This window comes from Condylura cristata, unplaced genomic scaffold (genome assembly GCF_000260355.1).
Source record: "Condylura cristata isolate star-nosed mole 26May11 unplaced genomic scaffold, ConCri1.0 scaffold00009, whole genome shotgun sequence".
Lineage (NCBI taxonomy): Eukaryota > Metazoa > Chordata > Mammalia > Eulipotyphla > Talpidae > Condylura > Condylura cristata.
Window position 1 is genome coordinate 26,756,813 of NW_004567110.1, and position 22,829 is coordinate 26,779,641.

General features: G+C 38.2%; 1 protein-coding gene across 1 annotated transcript in view; it reads left to right on the top strand.

The window, feature by feature from the left end:
• Nucleotides 1–5,759, top strand: part of RGS22 (regulator of G-protein signaling 22) — an 83,640-nt gene extending 77,881 nt beyond the window's left edge. The window contains exons 22-26 of the mRNA XM_012722925.1: nucleotides 2,502–2,600; nucleotides 3,939–4,032; nucleotides 4,261–4,349; nucleotides 4,490–4,535; nucleotides 5,351–5,759. Of these exons, the coding sequence (XP_012578379.1) occupies nucleotides 2,502–2,600; nucleotides 3,939–4,032; nucleotides 4,261–4,316 (249 nt within the window). The 3' untranslated portion in view covers nucleotides 4,317–4,349; nucleotides 4,490–4,535; nucleotides 5,351–5,759. The remainder of the gene's footprint in view (nucleotides 1–2,501; nucleotides 2,601–3,938; nucleotides 4,033–4,260; nucleotides 4,350–4,489; nucleotides 4,536–5,350) is intronic.
• The last annotated feature ends 17,070 nt before the right edge of the window (nucleotides 5,760–22,829 follow it).

The window sequence follows — 22,829 nt, forward strand, 5'->3', positions numbered from 1 at the left end:
AGGAGTATACTCCTAAAAAACAAAAAATGGAGGTCTACTTATGATTACTCTTATTGTGTGTAATAAACATACAGTGTTACCTATTAGTAACTGCAGATTTCACGCAGTCCTTTCATATTTAACATGGAAAATGTAAGGTAAGAAAGACCAGTACAGTAGAAAGATCATGTCTGATGTTTGTTCCAAAAGCTTGTTGTCAATGAAAACATATATGGACATATAGGAAAAAACAAGTATAAGAGACTCATTCCTTTTAATAGAATAAAAATATATACACTGAAAAAATTACTGTGTAAATCACTGGATTTTCTGGTTTACTGTGGGCATAATTCTACTATTCTTAACCTCAATTTCATCTATTAAGTAGAATAACATTTATTAATCTGACGTGATTTCAGAGAGATTGATTGCATTGATACATATGGAAGATTATGCTAAAAAAGATCATGTAAGCTGTTCTTCTGTACTGTTGTAAGGTATCATTTGATCTGGGTACTAATAGCAAGTGACAGGAGTACAGTTTTTGGAGTCAGATTGCTTATCCTTACTATTGAAGTCAGATTGCCTATCCTTACTATTGACTAGTTCTGATATCTTAGACAAGCCATTTCATTTCTAAAAATTCATTCTTTTCAGTAAAATGGATATAATAATAGAACTTACATAAGGCAGGATTGAATAAGATGCATAATACAGTGCCTGTCATAAGTAAATGTTAGTTATTATCTTAATAATGACACAATAATTTTCATTTATAACAAAATAATTAATATCCAAGCCTATATTTTTAATCTCATAAAGGAATCAAAGAGAGAGTGTAATCTGTAGGAAGTTAGATAGGAAAAAGAAGTCTATTGAAACATTTTGATCTAGTTTAATGTCATTTGATTAAAGTCAATAGTGGCAAATTCATTAACAGGGTCAGAGTGATTTAGCCAAATAAAAATTTTTAAGTTTTAAGTGGCACAAAAATAAACAAGATTAAAGATTAAGTTGGGAAACAAAAGTGTATGGTGTTCATAAAAATACATCATAAAAAGATAAATATTTTTAACAGAAAAATGGATTTTGGCAAGCAATTTATGAAAGAAATACAGTTTATTAAAATCATTAAAAAATGTTCAGTCTCAGTGCTATCTGAAACATGCAGACTGGCAAAAGAGAATACTCTTTTGGTGAGTATACGAAGAGGCCATAAACTCATTCATCGTTGGTAAAAGTGTAAAATGGTACTTTTGTTTCTGAAAGGTGTTTGACAACATGTATCATTTAGAATCTCCATTCTTTTTACTCCAGCAAAGCTACTTTTAGAAATTTATTCCAAAGGATATAATTGGGAAAAAATATAAATGACCTAAATTAATAGCAAGCATTAGTAGTTTTACATCCTTTTACCAGAATATTACTCACCTGTTCTTTTATCACTCAATAAAATATTTGAGTGTATAAGATCATTCATCCTATGAAAATGATGCGTTGTGGTGACTGCACAATAGTGATGGTGCCCTGCTCTTTAAAGTCTACATTTATTCACATATAAACATTTCCACAACATTTTGCATGAAAAGCATATTTTTTTTAAGATTTATTTATTTATTCATACAGAAATGAGGTACAAGCCAGAGGTGCAGGGATGGCGAAAGGCTTCACCAGAGACAGAGTGGGGAGCAGAACGATGAAGTACACTGCTGAGGGGAGCAGCGGGTGGGTCAGGAGAGGTCTGCCAGGCCATGTGGGTCACCTCTGGGGCTGGGGATCAAACTTGCACTGAAGCAGCTGCCACCAGCTTGCAGTGCTGCGTCCTAACCTGTTGGCCACCAGGGAGGGCTAGAAAAGTATATTTTAAGGAAGCCTGTAATAGTGTGATTCTTCTTACATAAAATTTTTACTTAAATATAAAAACATTACAAATTTCATCTACACATTTATTTCCTTAGTGAAAAGTTTGGTGGATATTTGTAAAAATGTCTGCAATTTTATTTTTAAGATTGATTTATTTATTCCAGAAGGGTGGGGGGCAAGGGCTGTGTGTGAGAGGATTCACCAGGGACAGAATGGGGAGCAGAACAGGCAGATTGACTGAAACACACTGCTGAGGGGAGCAGCAGGCAACACAGGAGAGGCCCGCTGTGTTGTGTGGGTCAGCTCCCTCGCTGGGGATCCAGCTCATGCTTTAGTGGCTGTGGAGAGCTTCATCGTGCTGAGATGAAACCCTTTGTACCACCAGGAGGCCCCAGTTGTTTTTCTTAGATGCTAGAATTGGGGGTGACTTTAACATTCTATTTCATAATTTCATTTATTTTTAATATCTTTATATTAATATAAGAACACTTAAGATCAAGGCAATAGATTATGTTAAATTAATGAAGTTGACCTGATGAAATCTGAAATGTAGTGCTCACCACAAAATCTTTTTTCATATTATGTTATCCTTAACTGAAAGTTTATATAATATATAGCATTATTCCCTTTTGGAATAATTTAATTTAATATAATTACAGGATGGAGCCAAACAATATGTAAGCACTTCAGGATCTGCTATGAAAACAGGCCCCTTAGGCAGTGAAACAGTCTTAGGCCTGCAACCATATGGCCGACAGGTAAGCAAGAAAAATGTCAGAGGTAATTCTTCCTCTATAGAGGCGTCAATATTCTTAGTAATACTGAGAATGTCAAACCAGGTCAGCTACCTAGCTAAGGTAATGTATAGTCTATGAAGCTATTATTGAGAGAAATGTGCAATTATGTGGAGCCAAATATTGAAAAATATGTAGCTGAAAGTGTATTTTACCTAATAATGCCATTTGAAAATATTTTCATTTGCATATGATTAACATTAAATTTCAGAAGCATGGTGTAAAAATACAGAGGGTAATAGAATTAGAGACACCAGGCTTCTAATTTTGACTGTCACTTACAAGTCAATTTTAACTTCAGGCTTGAATAAAAATCTTAATCTCCTTTGAGTCTGTTTCATTATCCATTAAAGAAAAGAGGTATGATGATGATGATGGTGTAAGGATGATGCCCTTCTGACCTATCTCCAAATTTTTGTAAGAAACTAGAGTTTTGGAAAACTAAAGGCATTTTGTAAATATAAATTATTATTGTAGTTACTATTATTAACAAATTTACACATGTTGAATTACTTTAACAATTGGTAAAAAAATACTTTGCCATTTTTCAAGTATGGATTTTCTGTATTTATGTATATATGACTATATTTGTTTCATATTTTAAACACTGAAAAACTATAATTAATCCAGGTGCAAAACGGTACCCCCAAACAAAACCTGGATCTTTCTTAAAAATATTGACTGAATAACTGTCAAGAACTGGATAATGTCTAGTCTGTGAAGCTATTATTGAGAGAAATGTCCAATTATGTGGAGGCAAATATTGAAAAATATATAGCTAAAAGTGTATTTTACCTAATAATGCCATTTGAAAATAAACCTATATAAAACTTTTGCAGCATTGGTTCACTGAGGAATAATACATCATCACCCTCCAGTGAAAAAATTTTGATCAACAGAATTGGGGCGGGAGAGTACAAGGGACTGTGATGGATGGTACACGGGTGAATTGGTAGTGGGAAGCCCACAGGGACTACAACTGAGATGAAAATATGTACAAAATGAAGAATGATGTTAATGTGTGTGTGTGTGTAAAATAAAAGATAAAATAAAAAAATTTCAATCAAGGTTATAAAAAATATCTTTACATCATCATACTCATATTAAAGTGAAGTGACATAGCTCAGTGTGTTGTACTTTTTATATATTAAATGTGCAAGTTCTATTTGTGAAAATTCACATACATATAAATTTGATATGTGCATTTTTTTAAATAAATGTGGCACTTTATCAAAAGGTTTAAATAAAAGGGGCTGATCTTCAGTTTATTTCCAAAATTAATTTTGAAAATTGCTTTTCTAGCCAACCTGGTGTTATTCAAAGTACATAGAGGCCTTAGAACAGGAAAGGTTGCTTCTTAAAATTCAAGAAGAACTGGAGAAGAGATTGTTTGCAGGTAATTTTTGCTTCGGGTTGCTTTGTTATCTTCCACCACTGACTAATTTTAGAGGACTTTGCCAATGACCACTTCATTGTTTTCCTTGTTTCTCTTATTTTTGTGCAACCACAGCATCTTTTACAAATTTAGCTATTGATTCAGCTATTTCTTGAAAAAGATTATCTTCCTATTACATCCGGAGTAAGCCTCTAGTGGTAGTCTCACTGCAGTTGTTTCTTCCTTAAGGTGAAAGTTCTGCCTCTCACCTGGCCATTCCCACCACAGAGGGCAGGAGGAGATGAAGAGTGACTGCTCCCAACTGCTCCAACCTCAAAGTCAGGAGGATTGTTTGTGTGTGTGCATGTGTGTCGTGTGTGCACACGTGTGTACATGTGTGTGTGTCTCCTGTCTGTTTTTCTTCTCTGCTGAGGAGGCAAGACTGTGACATTATCTTAATACTTCATCTCCTTTCCAGAGTGACACAACTCAGTGAATTTATACCCCCTGCAGACAGGTACAAGGTGAGTCGGTCAGTTCCACCACAAGTCCCTCTAACACACGCTCATGCATGTGAATACCCTCCCACATGCACACAAACATACCTACGTGTATACATCCCACTAACAAACTGATGAGTAGGTGCACCTTGCCTCTCTCAGACTGGCACAACTCTCTGAAAGAGAAGACTCTGCACTGCTTTTGGATCACTTCTATTTATTCTGTAGTCTTCTCTTCTACAAAGGCCATATATGGAAAATGGGCTCAAGCTCAGTTTCTCAAAGTTGTTTTCCTGCTGAGTTTTTCCAAGGTCTGTTTCCCCAAGTTGGAAATATAAGAAGGAACTTGCAATCAAGCCAGGCTCTTCTTCTGAGATAGATACTGGCGAGATGAGTATCTGGACTGGATACTAATGTTGGAGTCTGATGGGGCCCTTGCAGAGTAGCATAGCAGCATGGTGTGGTGCAAATGTGACCCATAGGCCCAATACTTGAAGAACCCAGTAAAAGTCAGTTTTCATCTTCAATCTTCAGCCTACCTTTGTTTTCTAAAAATCCCTAGTTTTCTGGTTCATAGGAGGGTTTGATGAACAGGTCTTTATCTTCTTAGCCTGTTCAGCTTTCTTTTGTCTCTTCTGGTTGATCCTAGACCATCCACCCTTCTCTGGCTCCTCCACCCTTAGATCACCCTAACAGTACCCCCAACATTTAGACTACACTAGCTACACTAGCATATCTGTGAACTTTTTTGATTCTCAGTACAACTCTGTATAAGTTTGTCTGAGATTTATATTTTCTATAGCTGCTTATATTTTCAACTTTTTTTTTTTTTTTTGCAGGAGGTCTTTGAACCAACTTTAAATGACCTGGAAGCTCAAGTGGTTTTTTTGGATGGTCTGCATTAGAGTATATAGTTTGGCTTGTTTTCTCCCTGCAGCTTTAAAATTACAGCTATTCTGTACACATGACATAAATGACTATAAGAGTCTTTAGAAATCCTTAGAATAAAATGTCTTCTATCTAGGTTAGAAGACTCATTGCTTACTACAGACCTTAAAAAAGTGTAATGTTTTGCTTCCCGGACAATCTTTTAACAAATATTCCTTGAGCTTTACTGTATTTGTTTAGAAGATATATTCAGCAGGTGATTAGGGAGCTAATATTCCTAGCAATAAACTGACCAAAAAATATAAAAGGACTTCCAGGAGGGCACCCAGGATCTGCATTGCCATAAATGTCACAAATGAAGTTTTATGCCTCTTGAAATTTGAGAACCGCTGCTTCAATATATGGTTCCTTTAGCTCTGAGGATAGCAGAGCACTGGGGAAGTGTCTTCCTTTCATATTTTTCATTGAAGGCAAGACATGATCCACCAGATAAAAGGAATTGAAGTAGATAGGCTTCTAAGTGTTAGAATTTCTGCTTCTCTGGTGGGAATAGCCTATATTCATTGTTTGTTGTAGCAGTGGTGCTACTGACTGACATTCTTTTTTGTTGTTTCTATTCCCTGTTATTTTGGATTTTCCTAGAGAATCCTTAATATGGTCTGAGGCTTATAGTTCTTTTAGCTGTAATCCCTATTATGATATCGAAGCACTGTTGATGTGGTGGTACAGTGTTAGGAAGAAAGCCTCCTTGAATCTATGGTTAGATCTCAGTCTCTCAGTAAGCCTGAGTTGGGTATTTTCCTTCCCCCTGGTCATAGGCTTTGGTAGAGCTCTGGTCTATTAGGCTACAGTAAAATAGTTACCCTTGAAGGCAGACCTTGGTAGGAAGCACAGAGAGCTCTGGGTGTTTCACTATGGCTTCTTTACCTTTTCTTTTGCCAGAAAGAGCAAAGGATTTTTCTCTAATCTTCAAGTGTGAACCCGGTGGAGCTTTTAGAAGTACAAGGTTGGGAGGGGGGGAGCGGGGAAGGAGAGGGGGTTCATGGATAACAGTGGGTTCCCTTGGATTTTTAACTTTCAAACTCTTCTGTCTATACTGAGCCTCCAGCTATTGTCAGTTACAGTTTGAAGTATTCCTACTGAATTGAAATTTGCCCCAGCTGCTGGCTTTTCTCTCTGAACTACGTCTGCTCCTGAGCTTCATCTCCGATAAGCTGTGCGTTTCTGTATCTGCCTGTCTCTCCAGTTTTAGGGACATCCATTTGCCCTGTTATCATAGTTCTTTGGTAAGTCCAAGAGCTTTTTTATTTCCAATTTTTTCTTGCAGTGAGGAGGGTGATGCTGGTAACTTTTAGGCTTTGTACACGTGATGTGAGGGTCCTGAAATTTGACTGTTTCTTTTTTAAAGTATTCTGCAGCCATTTTTATTCTTAAGATAAAATTAAGAAAAAATAGTTGGTCTACATTTTATTGTTTTACATATTCACATGATGACAGGTTTTAAAGTATAAATAGTTACATATTTTTGGTCTACCCTCAAAGAGGCCACTGCAGAGGTTAATCTCAATTTTTGCCACTAGAGGCAATTTCCTACTTATGTGCCCAGGAAATAGCTTCTGACATTCTTTTTTACCAGCTCTTCAGTAAATGTCCTCCTTTTCCAGCCTCTAATTTGATGTATGCCTTATTCCACATTCTTAGCACTTTAGATCTGAGTCTTAATCAGTATCTCTTCTGCCTGGCCGCCCTCCATTTGTTCTCAGAATGATCTTCCTGAAATGCATACCTTCTTAGGAGAATCCCTTGGCTACATCCTTCATGGAGATGATTGGTAAGCCTGTTCCTGAGAAAAGAGAGGTTCCTTATTTAGCGTCCCATACATAAGGCCCCACTGTCTTTTGATGTAAACATTCAGAACAAGCAGGTGTTTCTCTGGGAAGCTGCCTTTGATGTCCTCCTCCTATCCAGGTCCCCCAAACAACTACAGAAGTTAGTCCCTCTCCTGTCCTGCTCCTACACTTGCTCATGACTCTGTAATAGCACTACCCAAGTCTGCTTCCCCAACAGGGCTGTTATTTGAATTTTTATTCTAGTACCTTATATCTGGGAAATAAACATTCATTAAATATTTGATGAAAAATGAGGGAAATATTTCCACTGTAAAAATCAAAGGAAGGTAAAAATCTTAGGTAAGAAAGTTTGTTATAATGCTGTTCATAAAAATTTGCTGTTAATATTTCTATAATTATGAATACAATTGCAATTTTATGTAAAGTATATGATCTTTGCTCTATCTACATAATTTTTCATATTTATGAAAATATCTTTCAAAGAAGAAATTATTACTTATTAAACCATGTATATCATTTTAGACATGAAATTCTTAAACTTGACATTATTGCACCCTTTGTTGTTGAGGGCTGTCCTATATAATTTAGGATGTGACCTCTGTGACCTTGACCATCTATGTTAGTTACACCTCCCCAGTTGTGACAGTCCAACATATCTCCAGATAGCCAAATCGTCCTTAGTTGAGAACCACTGCTTTAGACTTTAGAACATTTTTATGTTTTTTTTTTTAAATCACCAATTGCAGATCTCCAGTTAAATTCTAATTCCATAGCATACAAATTTTTTAAAAATAGTATCACTCTTGCTTGTTCAATAATACTCTCATAGTGCATCCTAACTCATGAGGATATATTTGTTTTGGAGAACAAATTTATTGTGTCCACTTGCATACTTTTTCTTCTTTATATCATCTTGGAGTATGTCTATAGGAAATGTGCAGCCAATGTTTGTGAAATAATAAAACTTAAAATTCTTTACTTGTATTTAATGTAACAGATACCATTTTAAAGGTATTTTTAAAATGCCCTGAAATATGATTTGAGTTTATTCAAATAAAGAGAATCTAATTGTATAATAGGTTTGCATCTGATGTGCTTCATGGTTTTGAGTTTCATAAAGACAACTTAATTTTGGAAAAGTTTTAGGTTTTAAAAACACAAATTATTATGTATACTATGTCAATTTATATCTACTTTCAAACATAGGGAAATTGAGCTCATAATTTTTTTACATTATTTTTTGGGTGTGAATAAGTGTATTTAAAAATAAATACTATAGTAAAATAATCCAAAAGCAATTTGGTCAGTTGGATCAGATTCAGATTGTGTATATTATTATTTGACTAAACAGATATACTATTAAAGTCATACCCTAATTCATATTATATTTCTGTCATGTGATATACCTGAAAATTACTTTTTTTTACCTTTTTCATGTGTATGCACATCTTTCACATTTATTAGACTACAGTTTAATGTGGCTCCAATTTTTAATGGTCTACCAGAAAATCATGTTCCTGGCTAGTTCTTCCTGTGAACTAGTTTCTCCTACATGTGGTAGTGTTGTCACTGTGCTATTCTTCACAGTAGATATGGCACATCTCATTCCTACATAATTGTAACTCTTGGTTGGGAACCCTTAGTTATTAATTATTCATGTACTCACTGATGTCATTTTTTTGGACTTAGTGCGGGGCCCTTGGGTTCACTCTGGGAATAGTTTCACCAGTGGCACGTGTGGTGAGTTCCTAGGCTAGTTTCTCCAGGAGACAGAGATGTTAAATTATGTTTAAAGAGCAGGTTTATTAGGGCAGAGGACAGAAGAGTAAAGGACACTTGCATAGGCACAAGTGGGCAGGAAGAACTGCCCTGAAAGGGACCAGCTTGCTGAGAGGCCTGCATGGTTTCAGGAGAATGGTCTCTGCTGAGGGAGCTCAGTAAAGTCCTAGCATGGTGTGGGTCACGGGCAAGCTGAAGGCTGCTGCCCTGCAGAGGAGGAGAATGTGTGGAAAGGAGCACCTGCATAGGCACAGGTGGGCAGAGGACTGCTGCCCCATCCAGGTATACACATCTTCTCTTTGGGAGGGGCCCACTCCTTGTGTGTCTAGGTTTGTTGTTGACTTTGAATAAAATCTGAAAGGCACAGGAGATCCCACAATGGGCTCCATCTCCATATCTTTACCTTTCACCTTTTGGGTCTGTGATAGATACCGGTCTGCTACCTGGTTAGATTTTATGCTTTGTGATCTAGGCATTGGTGCCTAAAGATCTTGTTTCCAATAGCCAGCTGGGTCAACAGCTATGCTAATCTCTACTATTCCCAACTGCCTGTGTGAGTCAATCTTGTGATGCCTCCTTTCTGTGCCTTCCTCCATCACTCACTCTATAAATAAATATAAGCCCATTATATTTAAGTTAAAGTAACACTTACCTATTGAACTTTTTATATTTATTATTAAAAGTAGATATAGAAGAAATAGTATAGATTTCTTTTAAGAAATAATTCATTTGGTTCTTATGAAAAACACTCTAACTGTGATAACATTTATTCCGTCTGAGGATTTTAAATGGATTGTTGCAAAATGTTAGTGTGCATTTTTTTCATTTTGTGTATTATTCATTTGTAAGGCTTGTCAGCAGACAAGAAGAATGCAGTTAATGGATTGTGATTTTAACTGAAAAATTTTTTTGCCCATTAAGACTGTTATGGGCATGGTCCCCTTATACCATATGTGTTTGACGTTCCCATTCTGCCAGAAATATAATTGTTTTCAAATCAAGAGAATTATCTCTTCTAAGAAAAATACTCTTGCACATAGAAAAGCAATCATCTCATTAACTAGAATGTGAAATGAGGCAAATGACAGGACAAACAAGGAACAAACACATTGTCATACAGGAAGAATGTGCTAGCGTGCAAGAGCTTATGCATTACTGCTGTTAAGGCAAATAATGTGATATATTAACAAAATGTAATGTACTGTGTAAAAATATAAGTGTGTTGGAGCAGTATATGTGTTTGGAAGATGGCTATTCTTGTTGATAACTCTTAACTATATTTTAGCTTAAGAAGAACGAGAGCTTTAATTCAGATGTAATTCAGCAAAGACCACTATGTAATCATTATAGCCATCAACAAATGGATCCATGTGCAGTTGGTCCAAAAGTTACAAAAGCTGTTTCTGAGTTCTTGTTTGTACCCACCATTTTAAACTTACATCAGAATTAAGGCACGCAGGACTTGAACTGACTTCAAAGACTAAACTTTGACTTCTAGCTAGTTTTGCTTTTTTCTTTTATTGGTTCATGTTTTCCATTTGGCTTCCATATCCTGTTCTAGCTTGATGCCCCTTCTAGAATTTCATTTACAAAATCTTACAGCCTTGCTTGGTGAAACACACTAATTAATGTTGTGGTGGAGGCTGAAGATTTTAGCAATCTCATGCCTCCTGCTTGGAAAAATATCTGCTGTTTTTCCACCCATGTCTAGCACCATGTTGAACATGGCATCATGCATCTTAAGTTGAACTCTAGATGCATTTAATCAAAATACACTTAAAGAGGACTGTTTACACTACCTGCTGCCAATATTATTAATCATAAAGTTCAAACCTTTCACTGCAACAGCAATATGAGATCTACTTTTTCCTAATAAGATTTTTCTAGAAAAAACAATAAAGCAAAAACAAGTCATTTTATGATTTTCTTAAAAGACCAAGTAACACTTAAGTTGACTGCATTCCAGCTTTATAAAATAGACAGTTCTATGCATGGGCTTTCAAAATTCCTTATGAATATACTAGACAATACTAATTTAAAGGATAAACCCCAGTGTCACAATTCTTTAGCCTGACTGGGAATCCTGTACGACAACCAAGCTCAGATGTGCAGCTTTATCCTTGAGGCAGGAAGTTTTGTTTGTGACCAACTTCTCAAAAAATTTTGATTACTGTTATGATACACCCATTATATTTTAGTTGAAATATAATGACTCTAAAATTACTTGTGCCTACCAAACTTTTAGTGAATCCAGATGATGTTATATATTTTTGGTTGGTCTGCATATCATCTTGTGATAGTGACTATATACATCAAATCAGATTTTTGGATTTCTTCTTCTTTTTTTTTTTTTTAGTTCAGCCTTTCTGTAGGTTTAAAACATTTGAAGAAATAGTTGGGTGGTATTATTAGAGCTGTACTTTGTTAATTCCTGAGATGATAGTTAAGTTTTTGACTTTTGAATTTCTATAATCATAGCTAACTGATGAAAAGGAAAAACTACTGTTGGAACTCCAAATTCAGTGAGCTTAGAACATAACACTCCTGTTTAGTTGGCTGACTTGGCCACAATAGTTGGCCACAGGGGTCACTGTCTATAAACACAGGGAGATGGAAAGGAGACTGTGAATCTCTGCTGTGGTTGTAGCAATCTTGACTGCCAAGTTCAAAGCTCTCTTTGCCAGGTTACCTTATTATCCAAATCCTCATGTATTTGAAAGCTTTATGGGTCTTTGGAGACCTTCTGATGAATATGATTCCACCATACTTCCAAGAACCCGGGGATCCAGGATTGACTAGTGAAGAGATAATTTATGGTACACTTACTTGAGCTCTGATAGGCAGTGTTTATGTTAACATAACCCCTGTGTCTGTCTATTGTACATGTACACAAAAACAAAGGAATGACAAGTTGGCTAAAAACAACTGTTTAAGAAAGCATAAGGAGAAAACATGTGAGTTTTTTAAAGCTGTTTTTCTCATAACTTACAAATATATTTTCCAATATAGCAGACTCTGCTTTTTACAACATTTAATAGAATGTTTCTTTTGAAATACAGAGAATCTTGGTCAGAAACATATCACTTAACTTCCACCTTAAAAACATCTGTAACATTTCTCAGGTGCTTTAACAAATTTGCTATTTATAACAAAATCCATTATTACTAAAGGAGGTAGAAAGAAAGACCCAAAATGATATTATACCTCTTTGAAAGCATAGCTCCAGGACCAATATAGAAAGAGAAGAAAGAGTGAGCAGTTATACATGGGTAGAAAGGGGGAGAAAGCATGTTGTGACCAGGAGAAAATAGAACATATTAACTTCTGCCCACATCCTATTGAAGAATTCAGTCACCTGGCCTAAAGAATTACTTAGGATGTTAGGAAGTAGAGAAATAGAACTCCAGTGTGTTTTAAAGAGAGGAAAATGACATGAAGTTTTGTGGACACATAAATGGAAAATATAAAATGTTAGAGCACTAAATGTTCAAAGCAAATATTAATAGGTTTATAGGGATGAATAGATTGCAACACAGTAATAGCAAGGGCTGATGTTTTGTTACTGAATTTCTGTTTGAATGACCCGTACATTGATGTAAATGAGGTATTAAAAAGGAGCTAGGGAAAAAAAGGAATATATAAAGCTCTAAGTAAATAACAAAATCAGAGTAGAAATAAATAGAAACAAAAGATTTCAGAGAAGATCAGTGAAATGACAAAATTTTTGCCTTCATAGAAACTAACAAAATAATAGTAAGGATGAGAGGGCCCAACTAATCTTAGAAATGTTAGAACTGATTCCACAGAAATAAAGAGGTAATAAGCAAGCACACACAAACAAAATAGGTAGTATAGAAGAAATGTATACATTTATAAAAATATGTAACCCACCAAGACTGACTCATGGAGAATCAGAAAATCTGAATCGACCAATTGCCGATAGGGATATTGAACAATTAATTGAAAACCTTCCAACAAACAAAAGTCAAAAGTCCAGAATCAGATCGCTTCATTAGTGAATGAAGCAGGGAGAGAATTAATACCCATGCTTTCAAACACTGCTGAAAAACAGAAGAGGCGTGAATGCCTCCAAACTGATTTAATGAGGCCAGCATTATGCTGAGATCAAAACTGGACAAAACCCAAGCGAAGAAAGTTAGAGGCCAATGTCTCTGATGAACATACATGTACAATTCCTCCACATTGAACCCTCTTGCTGTTTTTCTGTTTTCCCCCATTTTTTTTGAATGTCTTTCTCCTGTCAGTATTGAATTGAATTCCATGTGATAGAAAGAAAAGATCTTCCATGTCTTGGTAGCTGGGCTCAGGAGAAGTGTTCTCTGTGTGGAGTAGTCACATACTTCATCTTACTGTATGAGCCTTATTTGGCTTCCAGTCTGAGGGCACCCTCTTGGGGGCCCTGTGAGTGATGGTGGAGGATGCTGCAAACTTTCCCCCCTGCCGTACACCCCCAGCTTCTCTGAGGAACCGTCACTCAGCCTGTCCCAGGGACACCCCCCCCTATGAACCATTCACCCAACTGGCTCCCCAAAGACAGAGCCCAAGGTAGTAAGATACTCTTGGGAGTTGTCCATGAATGGCTTAGACTTTTCATACCCTTCGAGGAGGGCTTTCCCACTTCCTCACCTACCTGAATGCCGGTGGCATTGGTCACCCACACACCAAATGACCCCTGTGCAAATGGATCCTTGCTCCCCAGACTGTCCAAGTCAGGGTAGCCTTCTGGAGGCCCTTGGTAACTCTGAGAGCCCCCTCAGTTAGTGTTTAAATGCCAGTTACTCCCCAACAAGGGGAAGTCCACCCAGGAATCAAAGTTCCCTTGGAAATGAGTTCATTGGTCTGTCTGACATCAGGGGTACTGTGGAGTCACATCAAGGGGCACATTTTCATAGTGTGTCACAGCAGACGCCTCTGGTAAGACTCCAGGCACTGGAGAAACACTTCTGGGGCAAACACAGCCAGGATGGGCAGTTGTCAAGTAGAGTAGGAGGGTAGTTGCTCCTTACTATCCCAGGAGCGTAAAGGTGTCACTTCCCTCCCCTGACCTTCCACTCCCCCATCACTCCTGTTGCTACATTATCTTGCCACCAAGTATGAATACATGGTGTCAGTATAACAGTGTAATCTCCATAAAAAGGGTAGGTTCCAGGTCCCTTGCCTCTCCTGAGGAAGGCTGGAGCAAAGCATGGAGGGAAAACTAGAAAAGACTGGGGAGAGGACTTAGAAGAGACCTGGCAGAGGCCAGCAAACAGTGAGACAGCTGAAGAAGAAGCCATGTTTGCTTCTCAGCCCTGTACTTTAGGGGCATGGAATTTTAACAGGGTGGGCCCCAGGAAAAGGGGAGGGTCCAGGTTTCCTGCTCACCCAAAGAAGGGTGGGGCTGAGCAGGGAGAAGAAGCTGGAGAGGAGTCTGAAGCAGAATGGAGAGCCGGAAGGAAACCTGAGGAAGCACATGGAGCAGAGACACGTGAAGAAACTGCGCTCGCTTTTTATTGGTCCTGGGTGAAACAGACGTGGGTAAGAGACCCATGGCAGGTTAACAATAGCAGCTCTTGGTTTTGATTTTGCTCTTTTCCTCTTGTCCGCCAGTTTTTGACCCTTTTCTATGGACCCCTGCTGGAAGGTGCTTTACACTTGGGTCAGGCTTTTGGGTATTGTTTCAGGCCAGTCCTGTTTGGGTAGACTTTTACCCTCAAGGGGATGGGTAACTTTGGGTGCTGGATTTGGAAACGATATCCTTTGTCTTTTCTGTATTACACACTAACTGTATTAAAGTTCATTTCCATTAAAGGTTTTATGTTTTGCCTGGATACAGCAGATGTTCAAACCTATTTAGAGCAGGTAGGTTTGGGGGTTTAGGGGTGCCCCTCTCCCTGTCTTGTTAGAAAGACACTTGGAAGACATGTGGGTCAGAGAGACACATGGGAAGGCTGACAAATGGCAACCTTTATCTTGACTCGTATTTTGATTTTGCCCTTTTACTTCTAGACTACCTGGCTCCTTCTGCCCCTGTTCTGTGGTTCCCTGCCAGAAGGTGACTTAGACTGTGTCAGGCTTTCAGGCCTCAGTGGCACCCTGCTTTGGGTGTACCCTGTTTGGATGGGCCTTTACTCATGAGAGGATGGGTGTCTTTGGATGTTTTATTGAAATTATATTCTTTTTCATGGCTCTAATGCATATTAATTCTACTAAAGTTCTTTTTTATTGCTGGCCTTATACACTAAGAGTATATTTGTCTTTATGCAGAAAATGGCAGAACCTACTTAGCGCATGTAAGATTTGAGGGTCCTGGGGCACCCCTCATTCTTCCTGCTAACATAGGGGAGCAAAAATATGCCACCCCAAATTATATCTTTGGCAAAAACTTGATTTCAGGAAGGGACCTGAGGCTGATTGGAGGCTGCTGCTGCTTTTGATGTTTGTTACTCCTCTAGGATCTATTCCAGGAAGACTTAATCCCCTTATGTCTTTTTCTTGGAGAAGGCAGAAGTGTCTTTGTTTTCCTCAATGAGCCCCTCACTGAATTTCTCCTTGTTCCCCATCCTCCTTTGTCTTATAAGCAATTTAAGATGGCATCTAAAACTATGCTGTTTATTTACTTAGTCATGGTGTGTCTCTCCCATGTATAGAGGAGGTATGCATGTTATTAACACTTCTATGTGACTTCTTTTCATGTTAGTCTTTTTGATGCTTGCTTGATTATTTGCCATTCTAGAAGAAACCAGAGGGATGGCAGATGATACCCTTTGTGACTAGACAGTGGTCAACCATTACCACAGAAAAATTGCATTACTTTTATTATTTGAATTAGGTCAGTGTCCTTTAAAATTGAGCCAAAGATCTTTTGATTAGGACAAAAACATTGTTTTAAGCAACTGTCAAGCCAACAGTTGTTTGAGAAATCATCAGATTTGTGAGGACTTAAAGATAATATTAAAATTTATGATATGAATAACGTGTGTGTGTGTGTTTGCGTGTGGAGAAAGTGGCGAGAGAAATTAAATGAGGTAAAATATTAACAGTTGTTACCAGTTATATAAAAAATGTTTTGTACTGTTCTTGCAATTTTCTGTAAGCTTAAAATTCAAAAAATAAGCTTATAATTCAAAATAAGTCTTAAAATAGAAAATGTGATGTCCAAATATAGGCATTTTCAGAAAACAAAAGCTCAGACAATTTTTGGCGCTAGACTTGCACTGCAGGAAATACTTAGGAAGTTCCCATGGCTGAACAGAAATGATCCCAGATGGGAGCCTACATCTGTGGGGAGGAAGAACACTGGAAATAGTAAGATTTCTTAGCTACACTTTCAGATTTGTAATTCAATATGGTGGATTAAGCACATGTGTTTAGCTCCTCTCCCTCCAAACTCCTAAAAATTTCTGTACAGGATAAAGTTGTAAACCCACAGAAATAATACATTGATCAGCTTCAGCAAATTTCTGGAGACTGAAAGTAGGTGATGGAGTGAGGAAGGAAAGAAGAAACCTCACTTATAGTGGCTGTTGCAGTTGTGGAGAATATATAACAACTGCTCACAAGCTCAGGGCTCAGAAGTGCCAGATCTGCAGAAATAGCAAAATATGGGAGTGAAAATAGTGAGTTTCCTGAAAGTCTTTAGGCAGAAAATTCAACACGGAGACACATACACACACACTTCTGTAGAAAATACCTCACTCTTTCCAAGGGGGTGGTTTAGAGAAGGGAGGGAGAGAAATAACAGCGAGGGAGAGAGGTATTAATTCAAGAGTTTGTAGTAGGCACAAATGTAGTTCAATAGCAAAGAACAGACATCATAAATTTTCATTTGAAAAGAATGCATGCATCTTACAATGAAAAGCCAACTTAGCCCCACCCTCTCCTGATTTTGTAAGTTCTACTTTTTTGTGGATTCCACAGTGTTTGTCTGTGTCTGGCTTGATTCACTTATTGTAGTATCTTTGAGATCCATCCAGAATGTAAAAGGAGCAGGATTTATTATTTTTTTTATTTTTTAAAGATTTATTTATTTATTCATACAGAACTGGGGTACAGGCCAGAGATGCGGAGGGTGAGAGGATTCACCAGTGACAGAGTGGGGAGCAGAACAGGCAGACCGACGAAGTACACTGCTGAGGGGAGCAGTGGGCGGGTCAGGAGAGGTCTGCCACACCATGTGGTCACCTCCGGGGCAGGCAGGGATCGAACTCATGCTGAAGTGGTTTTAGCTTCTTGGTGCTGTGCTTTAACCCGCTGCACCACCAGGGAGGGCCCAGGATTTATTTTTTTTAATGGCTGACTATTCTATTGTACATAATTTCACAACATATATTAAATCATAACATTGTACACCTTAAAAAAACAACCAAAAAAATCTTTAGTTATTAATCATACTTTAGTAAAGTTGAGAGTGGGGAAGAATTTAAACAAATTCACAAAGACCAAAATTCTCTGAGAAATGAAAGGAATTGTCTGATAAGAGACTGAGCAATGAGCAGTGAATTAGGCTTTTGTTCAGCACACAGCCCTCAGTCTTTTTTATAAGGACCCATATCTAATGGCTGCTCCTTGTCTTAACCTGAACTGATACCTGCCAGTTCATAAACCGTGCTGTGGGCTCAGAGCTAAAGGTGAGCTTTCACATTGCCTCATTCGTGAATATGAATGAGCAGCCAAAAATCTTCAGAGAGAAGTGTGCAGGATTAAAGGGAAGAAAGCCACAAATATTATTCCCTAGGAATAATATTCATGGGAAAAAAACCAACAACTTTAATACAAAATGAAAGAAGTGCATGTTTGTAGTCACAGAATATAAAAGAGCAGGTATTTCTATATCGTGTTCATAGCTTTGTTTCAATAGTCAAAAGGTACAAGCAACCTCGACCTTCATTGATAAACAGATAAATGGATTTTACAAAGGAAATTCTGACACATTCTACAACAGGGACACAACCTGAAGACATTGTACTAAATGGGGAAGTAGCCGGTACTATGGTGAGGGCCTGTGCTGACCATGGTCCAGCCAAGGGTCAGCAAATTATGACCCTTGTACTACAGTCATACAATTTCTTTATATCACTTTGCATTACGTCATAACATTATACAGTCCCTGCCTTCCCATTTGTAATGGCAGAGTTGAGTCATGGCACAAAGATGGTATCTCACTGCCACATCTGGCCCTTCGTAGTAAGAACTTGCTGAGTCCTGACTTAATCTCTCATAACCTACAGACCCTCCCACTCCCATCCACCTGTCTGCCAACCCCACTTACATTACTTTGAAGGAAATAATCAAATCAAATCATATGATTTGATTGGCAAATATTTCAATATGTATTGCTGAACTGCAGTGGCATTGCCATCTGGAAAAAGAGATTTAACAATAGTTCTTCAACATAATAACAAATTAGCATCACATTTCCAGTTACCTCCAGGTTATAAATAGTGTCAAGTTTTTTTCCTTTCCTTTTCATTTTTTCTGAATCAGGAGCCAAAAACATTCCACCTGTGGTTACTGGATGACATGTTTCTAAAGTCCCTGCCCCCCTCCCCCTTTTAAAGATTTATTTATTTATGTAAACAGAACCTCCAGTGCAGGCCAGACCTGCAGGGGTGGTGAGAGGATTCACCAGGGACAGAGTAGGGAGCAGAACAGGCAGGTTGACTGCTGAGGGGAGCAGTCTGAGAGGTCTGCCACACCATGTGGTTCACCTCTGGGGCCAGGGATCAACTCAGGGAACTCACACTGAAGGGGCTTGCAGTGCTGTGCTTTAATCTGTTGAACCACCAGGGAAGATCCCTTTTAATCTGTGTTGCTTTCTCCTGCATTTCACCGACCCCCAACCCCCATGACAACCCCCCCCCCTTTGTTTCTTGCAACTGTTTTTCTTTTGAAGATCCCAGGTGGTTCTATGGAGTTTCCCACTGTCTAGATCCTGCCAGTTACATCCCTGTGTTGATGTGTAACATAGTTGTTTTTTCCTCATATTTCCTGTACAGTTTTAAATTGAGCTTAGAAGCATTCAAGGGGGGTTTAAAGCTCTTTAAAGGACTGCTTACAGAAGGTAGTGTAAAGACAGGACTATCCATTCCCACTTTAAAGCCTCCTACAACCTCTGTGGATGCCACAGAACAACTCTGCTAGGAAACAGGAGAGGGACAGGACCCTGGTTGTGAGTCTTCCCTCATGCTTCAGACAAGTCCCAAAGGCACAGGTACAGAGAAAAAGAACAAAAGATGTATTTATACTGAGACTAAGAAGAGGGAGGGGGAGGGAGAGAGGAGAGGAAAAGAGAGGAGGAGGAGAGAGTCTGTTCCTCCTACCAGCTGCACCTTCTGAGAGACTCCAGAGAGCAAGCCTAAGCTAGAAAAAAAAAAAGAAAAGGGTGAGGCCGAACTCTCTTTAGTATTTTAAGGTCAACATGGCAGCCCTGCTCCTTCAGCCCTCATTCCAGCAGTCTCTTCAGAAAGCCAGGGCTATAAGCACCACCCACTGACTGCATTTTCTCTTTGTTCCTTTTACACACAATTTAACCAAATCAGCTTGAACACTCTCCCCATCAGCTCCATCTGACAAACTTTTCATATCACATCTCACCCTCTCCAGCAGGGCTGACCGCGCCCACATGCTCCTTCATTAGTCTCTGGTTCCGGAACATAGCAACTTCATGCCACCTCACTAGCTCTTGTCTTGAGGAGAACACTTCTTCCAAATCTTCTCAGGGTTCACTTCCTTATGTTCTTAGGACTCTGCTCAGAGGTCACAACCTCAGAGAAGACTTTCCTGGGCTCCCATCTGAAAGGGCACCCCACCAGCACTCTGCATCATTTCTTCATAGCAGCACTTACCACTGCCAAAAGTTACAGCACATATGTATTTGTATACTTGTCTGCTCTGTGTTCTTTTTGAGAACATAAACTCTCCGAGAGCAAGAACTTTGTCTTTTTCACATTATCTCTAGACTGTACAACAATGATTGACAGGCAGTTGATGTTTAGCAAATTTTTACTGAGTAAACAAATGAGCTCCCACTGAGCGCTAATCTTCCAGTCTTTCTTCTGCATTAACTATTTTCAACTCAGGGGTTACTGGAGCACAGGCTGCATGTTACAATTCCTTATGATCTCCCATGGCACAGGTTGGAGAACACAGTAAATGCTTTGAATTATGAAAACAATTGGGTTAGCTTATTCTTTAAAAGGAAGTTTAAAACATTACATACACATTTGTTCTTCCCTCCCCTACTATGATTTTAAAATTGAATATAATTTAAATGCAGGCTTTTTGTAATCCAGAGAAGGTGAGTGAGTGAGTGTGTGTGTGTGTTGAATGGCTATCCAAAAGGGGCCAGGACTGCACAATCTAATATAGTGTGAGTATGTAAACCCTTTCTGAAAGATCCAGTGTTAAACATGGCTCTGTCAATGCTATTTTCTGCGTATACATGCATATGTGTATTTTCATGCATATGTTATACAGTATAGCTTTGCAGCCTGAATTTTCATTTTGCAACAGGTCTTGAATATTTTTCTGTAAAATGTTTTCACTGTGCTGTCCACTACCATATTTGAGAACTTGAAATGTGACAAGTCTGATTTGAGATGTGTTGTATGTGAGATAAACACCAGATTTGAAACTCTTAGTGTGAAAAGACTAATAATTTTCATATTGATTACATATTTAAATAATAATACTTTGGCTATGTTGAGCTAAACATAATGCATTATAAAATGAATTTCACTTGTTTATTTTTTAAAAGTGACCACCAGGAAATGTTAAATTGCCCTTATGATTTTATGTTTACATTGCACAACACTGGCCTAATTTGCAGGATTTTAAGTGCAAATGCTTGTTCTTAGTGTGGCTGCTAGAATAGGAAGGAGTATGGGGTAGGTAAAAAGAGCAGGGAGGAAGAATGTGCATCATCTCATTTAATTTTTACAGCAACTCAAGGAAGTAAAAATGGATACCACTTTAGAGAGGAGAAAGGTTGACTTAGATATGCTGGCTTTCAAATCAAGGTCTATCAAGTTTAGAACAGAAATTTCCTGATAGGAAGACATCTTCTTGGAGATCTGTCCTACATGCTCTGTATAGTAGTGTGTGGTATATAATAGATGTTTAGTCAGTGTACATTGTTAGTAAGAATGTGACAGGCCCAAAATAGAGTCAGTTGTGCTAGCCCAAGACTTAATACCTAACCTAATTATGTTTTCAAGACCACACCCTCACCCTTGCAATTTCAATCTCCCCCAGGAACATAGTCCTATCTGTAGTCCCTTTGGTCATCTCCACACTTTTCCATTCCTCAAGAACAATGAGGTTACCTGTCAAGAGACATTTATCTGTTTCCCCATAAGCTTGAACTGATTCTCCCATTATTGTGAACTTTTCTGCCCGAACTTTTCATTTTGAGTAGCTTTTCAGCCTTTTTCCTTGCTAGTTGGGGTACTGCCAGACTTATGCATCCTTTGGTAAAGTAATTTAAATCTTCAAAATAAACTTGGCTGGACTTCTGTTACTTAACAACACTGAATTAATGTCACCTGTTTTGTGCTCCAGTAAATCTTCCTCAGTGCTTCTTGATTTGATTTAATTCCAGTCCAGGTTATTTCAATAAAATCAAGCCAGCAACCCTAAAATACAAGCACCTTAACCTCCTATACCGCTCTACATAAACTTTCAGTTGCCTTTGTTTAAAACTACTTGTTTTTTACTGACATCCCCCCCCCCACATACACACACACACACAAATACTTCCATCAAAACGTGCAGGCTCCACCAGGTCTGTAATTGGTTAGGCAGTAGTAGCACTTGTGGTTGAGGGGGTGATTTCCCATTCCCCTCAGGGTCTTTCTAGGTTGGCACAACATCAAATTAGCATCAGATGTATAGACAAGAGAAAAAAAAGTTTAATAATAACATGTATAAATCCCTACATGTGGAAGAAACCCGTAAAACTGAGTTTAAGTCATCTCCATAAATAACTTCCCATAAAGACATAAGATGGTGGGCAGGTGGAAGGAGGAGGTCAGGGAGTGCCAGGAAAGACATATTGAAGGTCACATCTGTTATGCAGATTTAAGTGCTTCCCTCTCCTTGTATAAGAATTACAGTGTTCTAGTTTTCCCCTTAAGAGTTAAAAAACATTAGGTCTTCCCTTACAAAGGTAGGCATTTTTTTAGATATGAAATACTCCATCAAAATGTCAGCCTCTACTCAGTTCTCAGAGCCTTCCCAATGAATAATCCTTTTGCTAAAAGGATCAAATTTGGGGGTGCAGATATTGTACCCCTACATGCTTACAACATACGATTGGTATTAGTCTCCCATTTTTGGCTCCTCTTCTGGGTTTTTTTGCTAAAAGGATCAAATTTGGGGGTGCAGATATTGTACCCCTACATGCTTACAACATACGGTTGGTATTAGTCTCCCATTTTTGGCTCCTCTTCTGGGTTCTGAGCGCCTAAAATCTGGATGTCGTATTCACTTTTTATTGCAAACAAAACTCTTTTCCTGTAAGGGTAGTTCTAGTGATAATTTTGGTTTGTGCACACGGTCTGGGCAAATTCAGGAATACAGGATAATTTCTATTTGTAGTGTACATTTTCAACACGTTAATTTTTTTGGATTCTCTAGTGAAGTCATGTCCACTCTGTATAAGATTCATAGCTCCATTATGTCAAGGAAAACGACTCAGGATCCCTAAATCCAACGTCAATGGGAAAGAAACCAGACAAAATAACTTTAAAAACGGTGCGAGGAGGGCCTGAAATCTTTTGACCTCTATAGGCCACCGTTG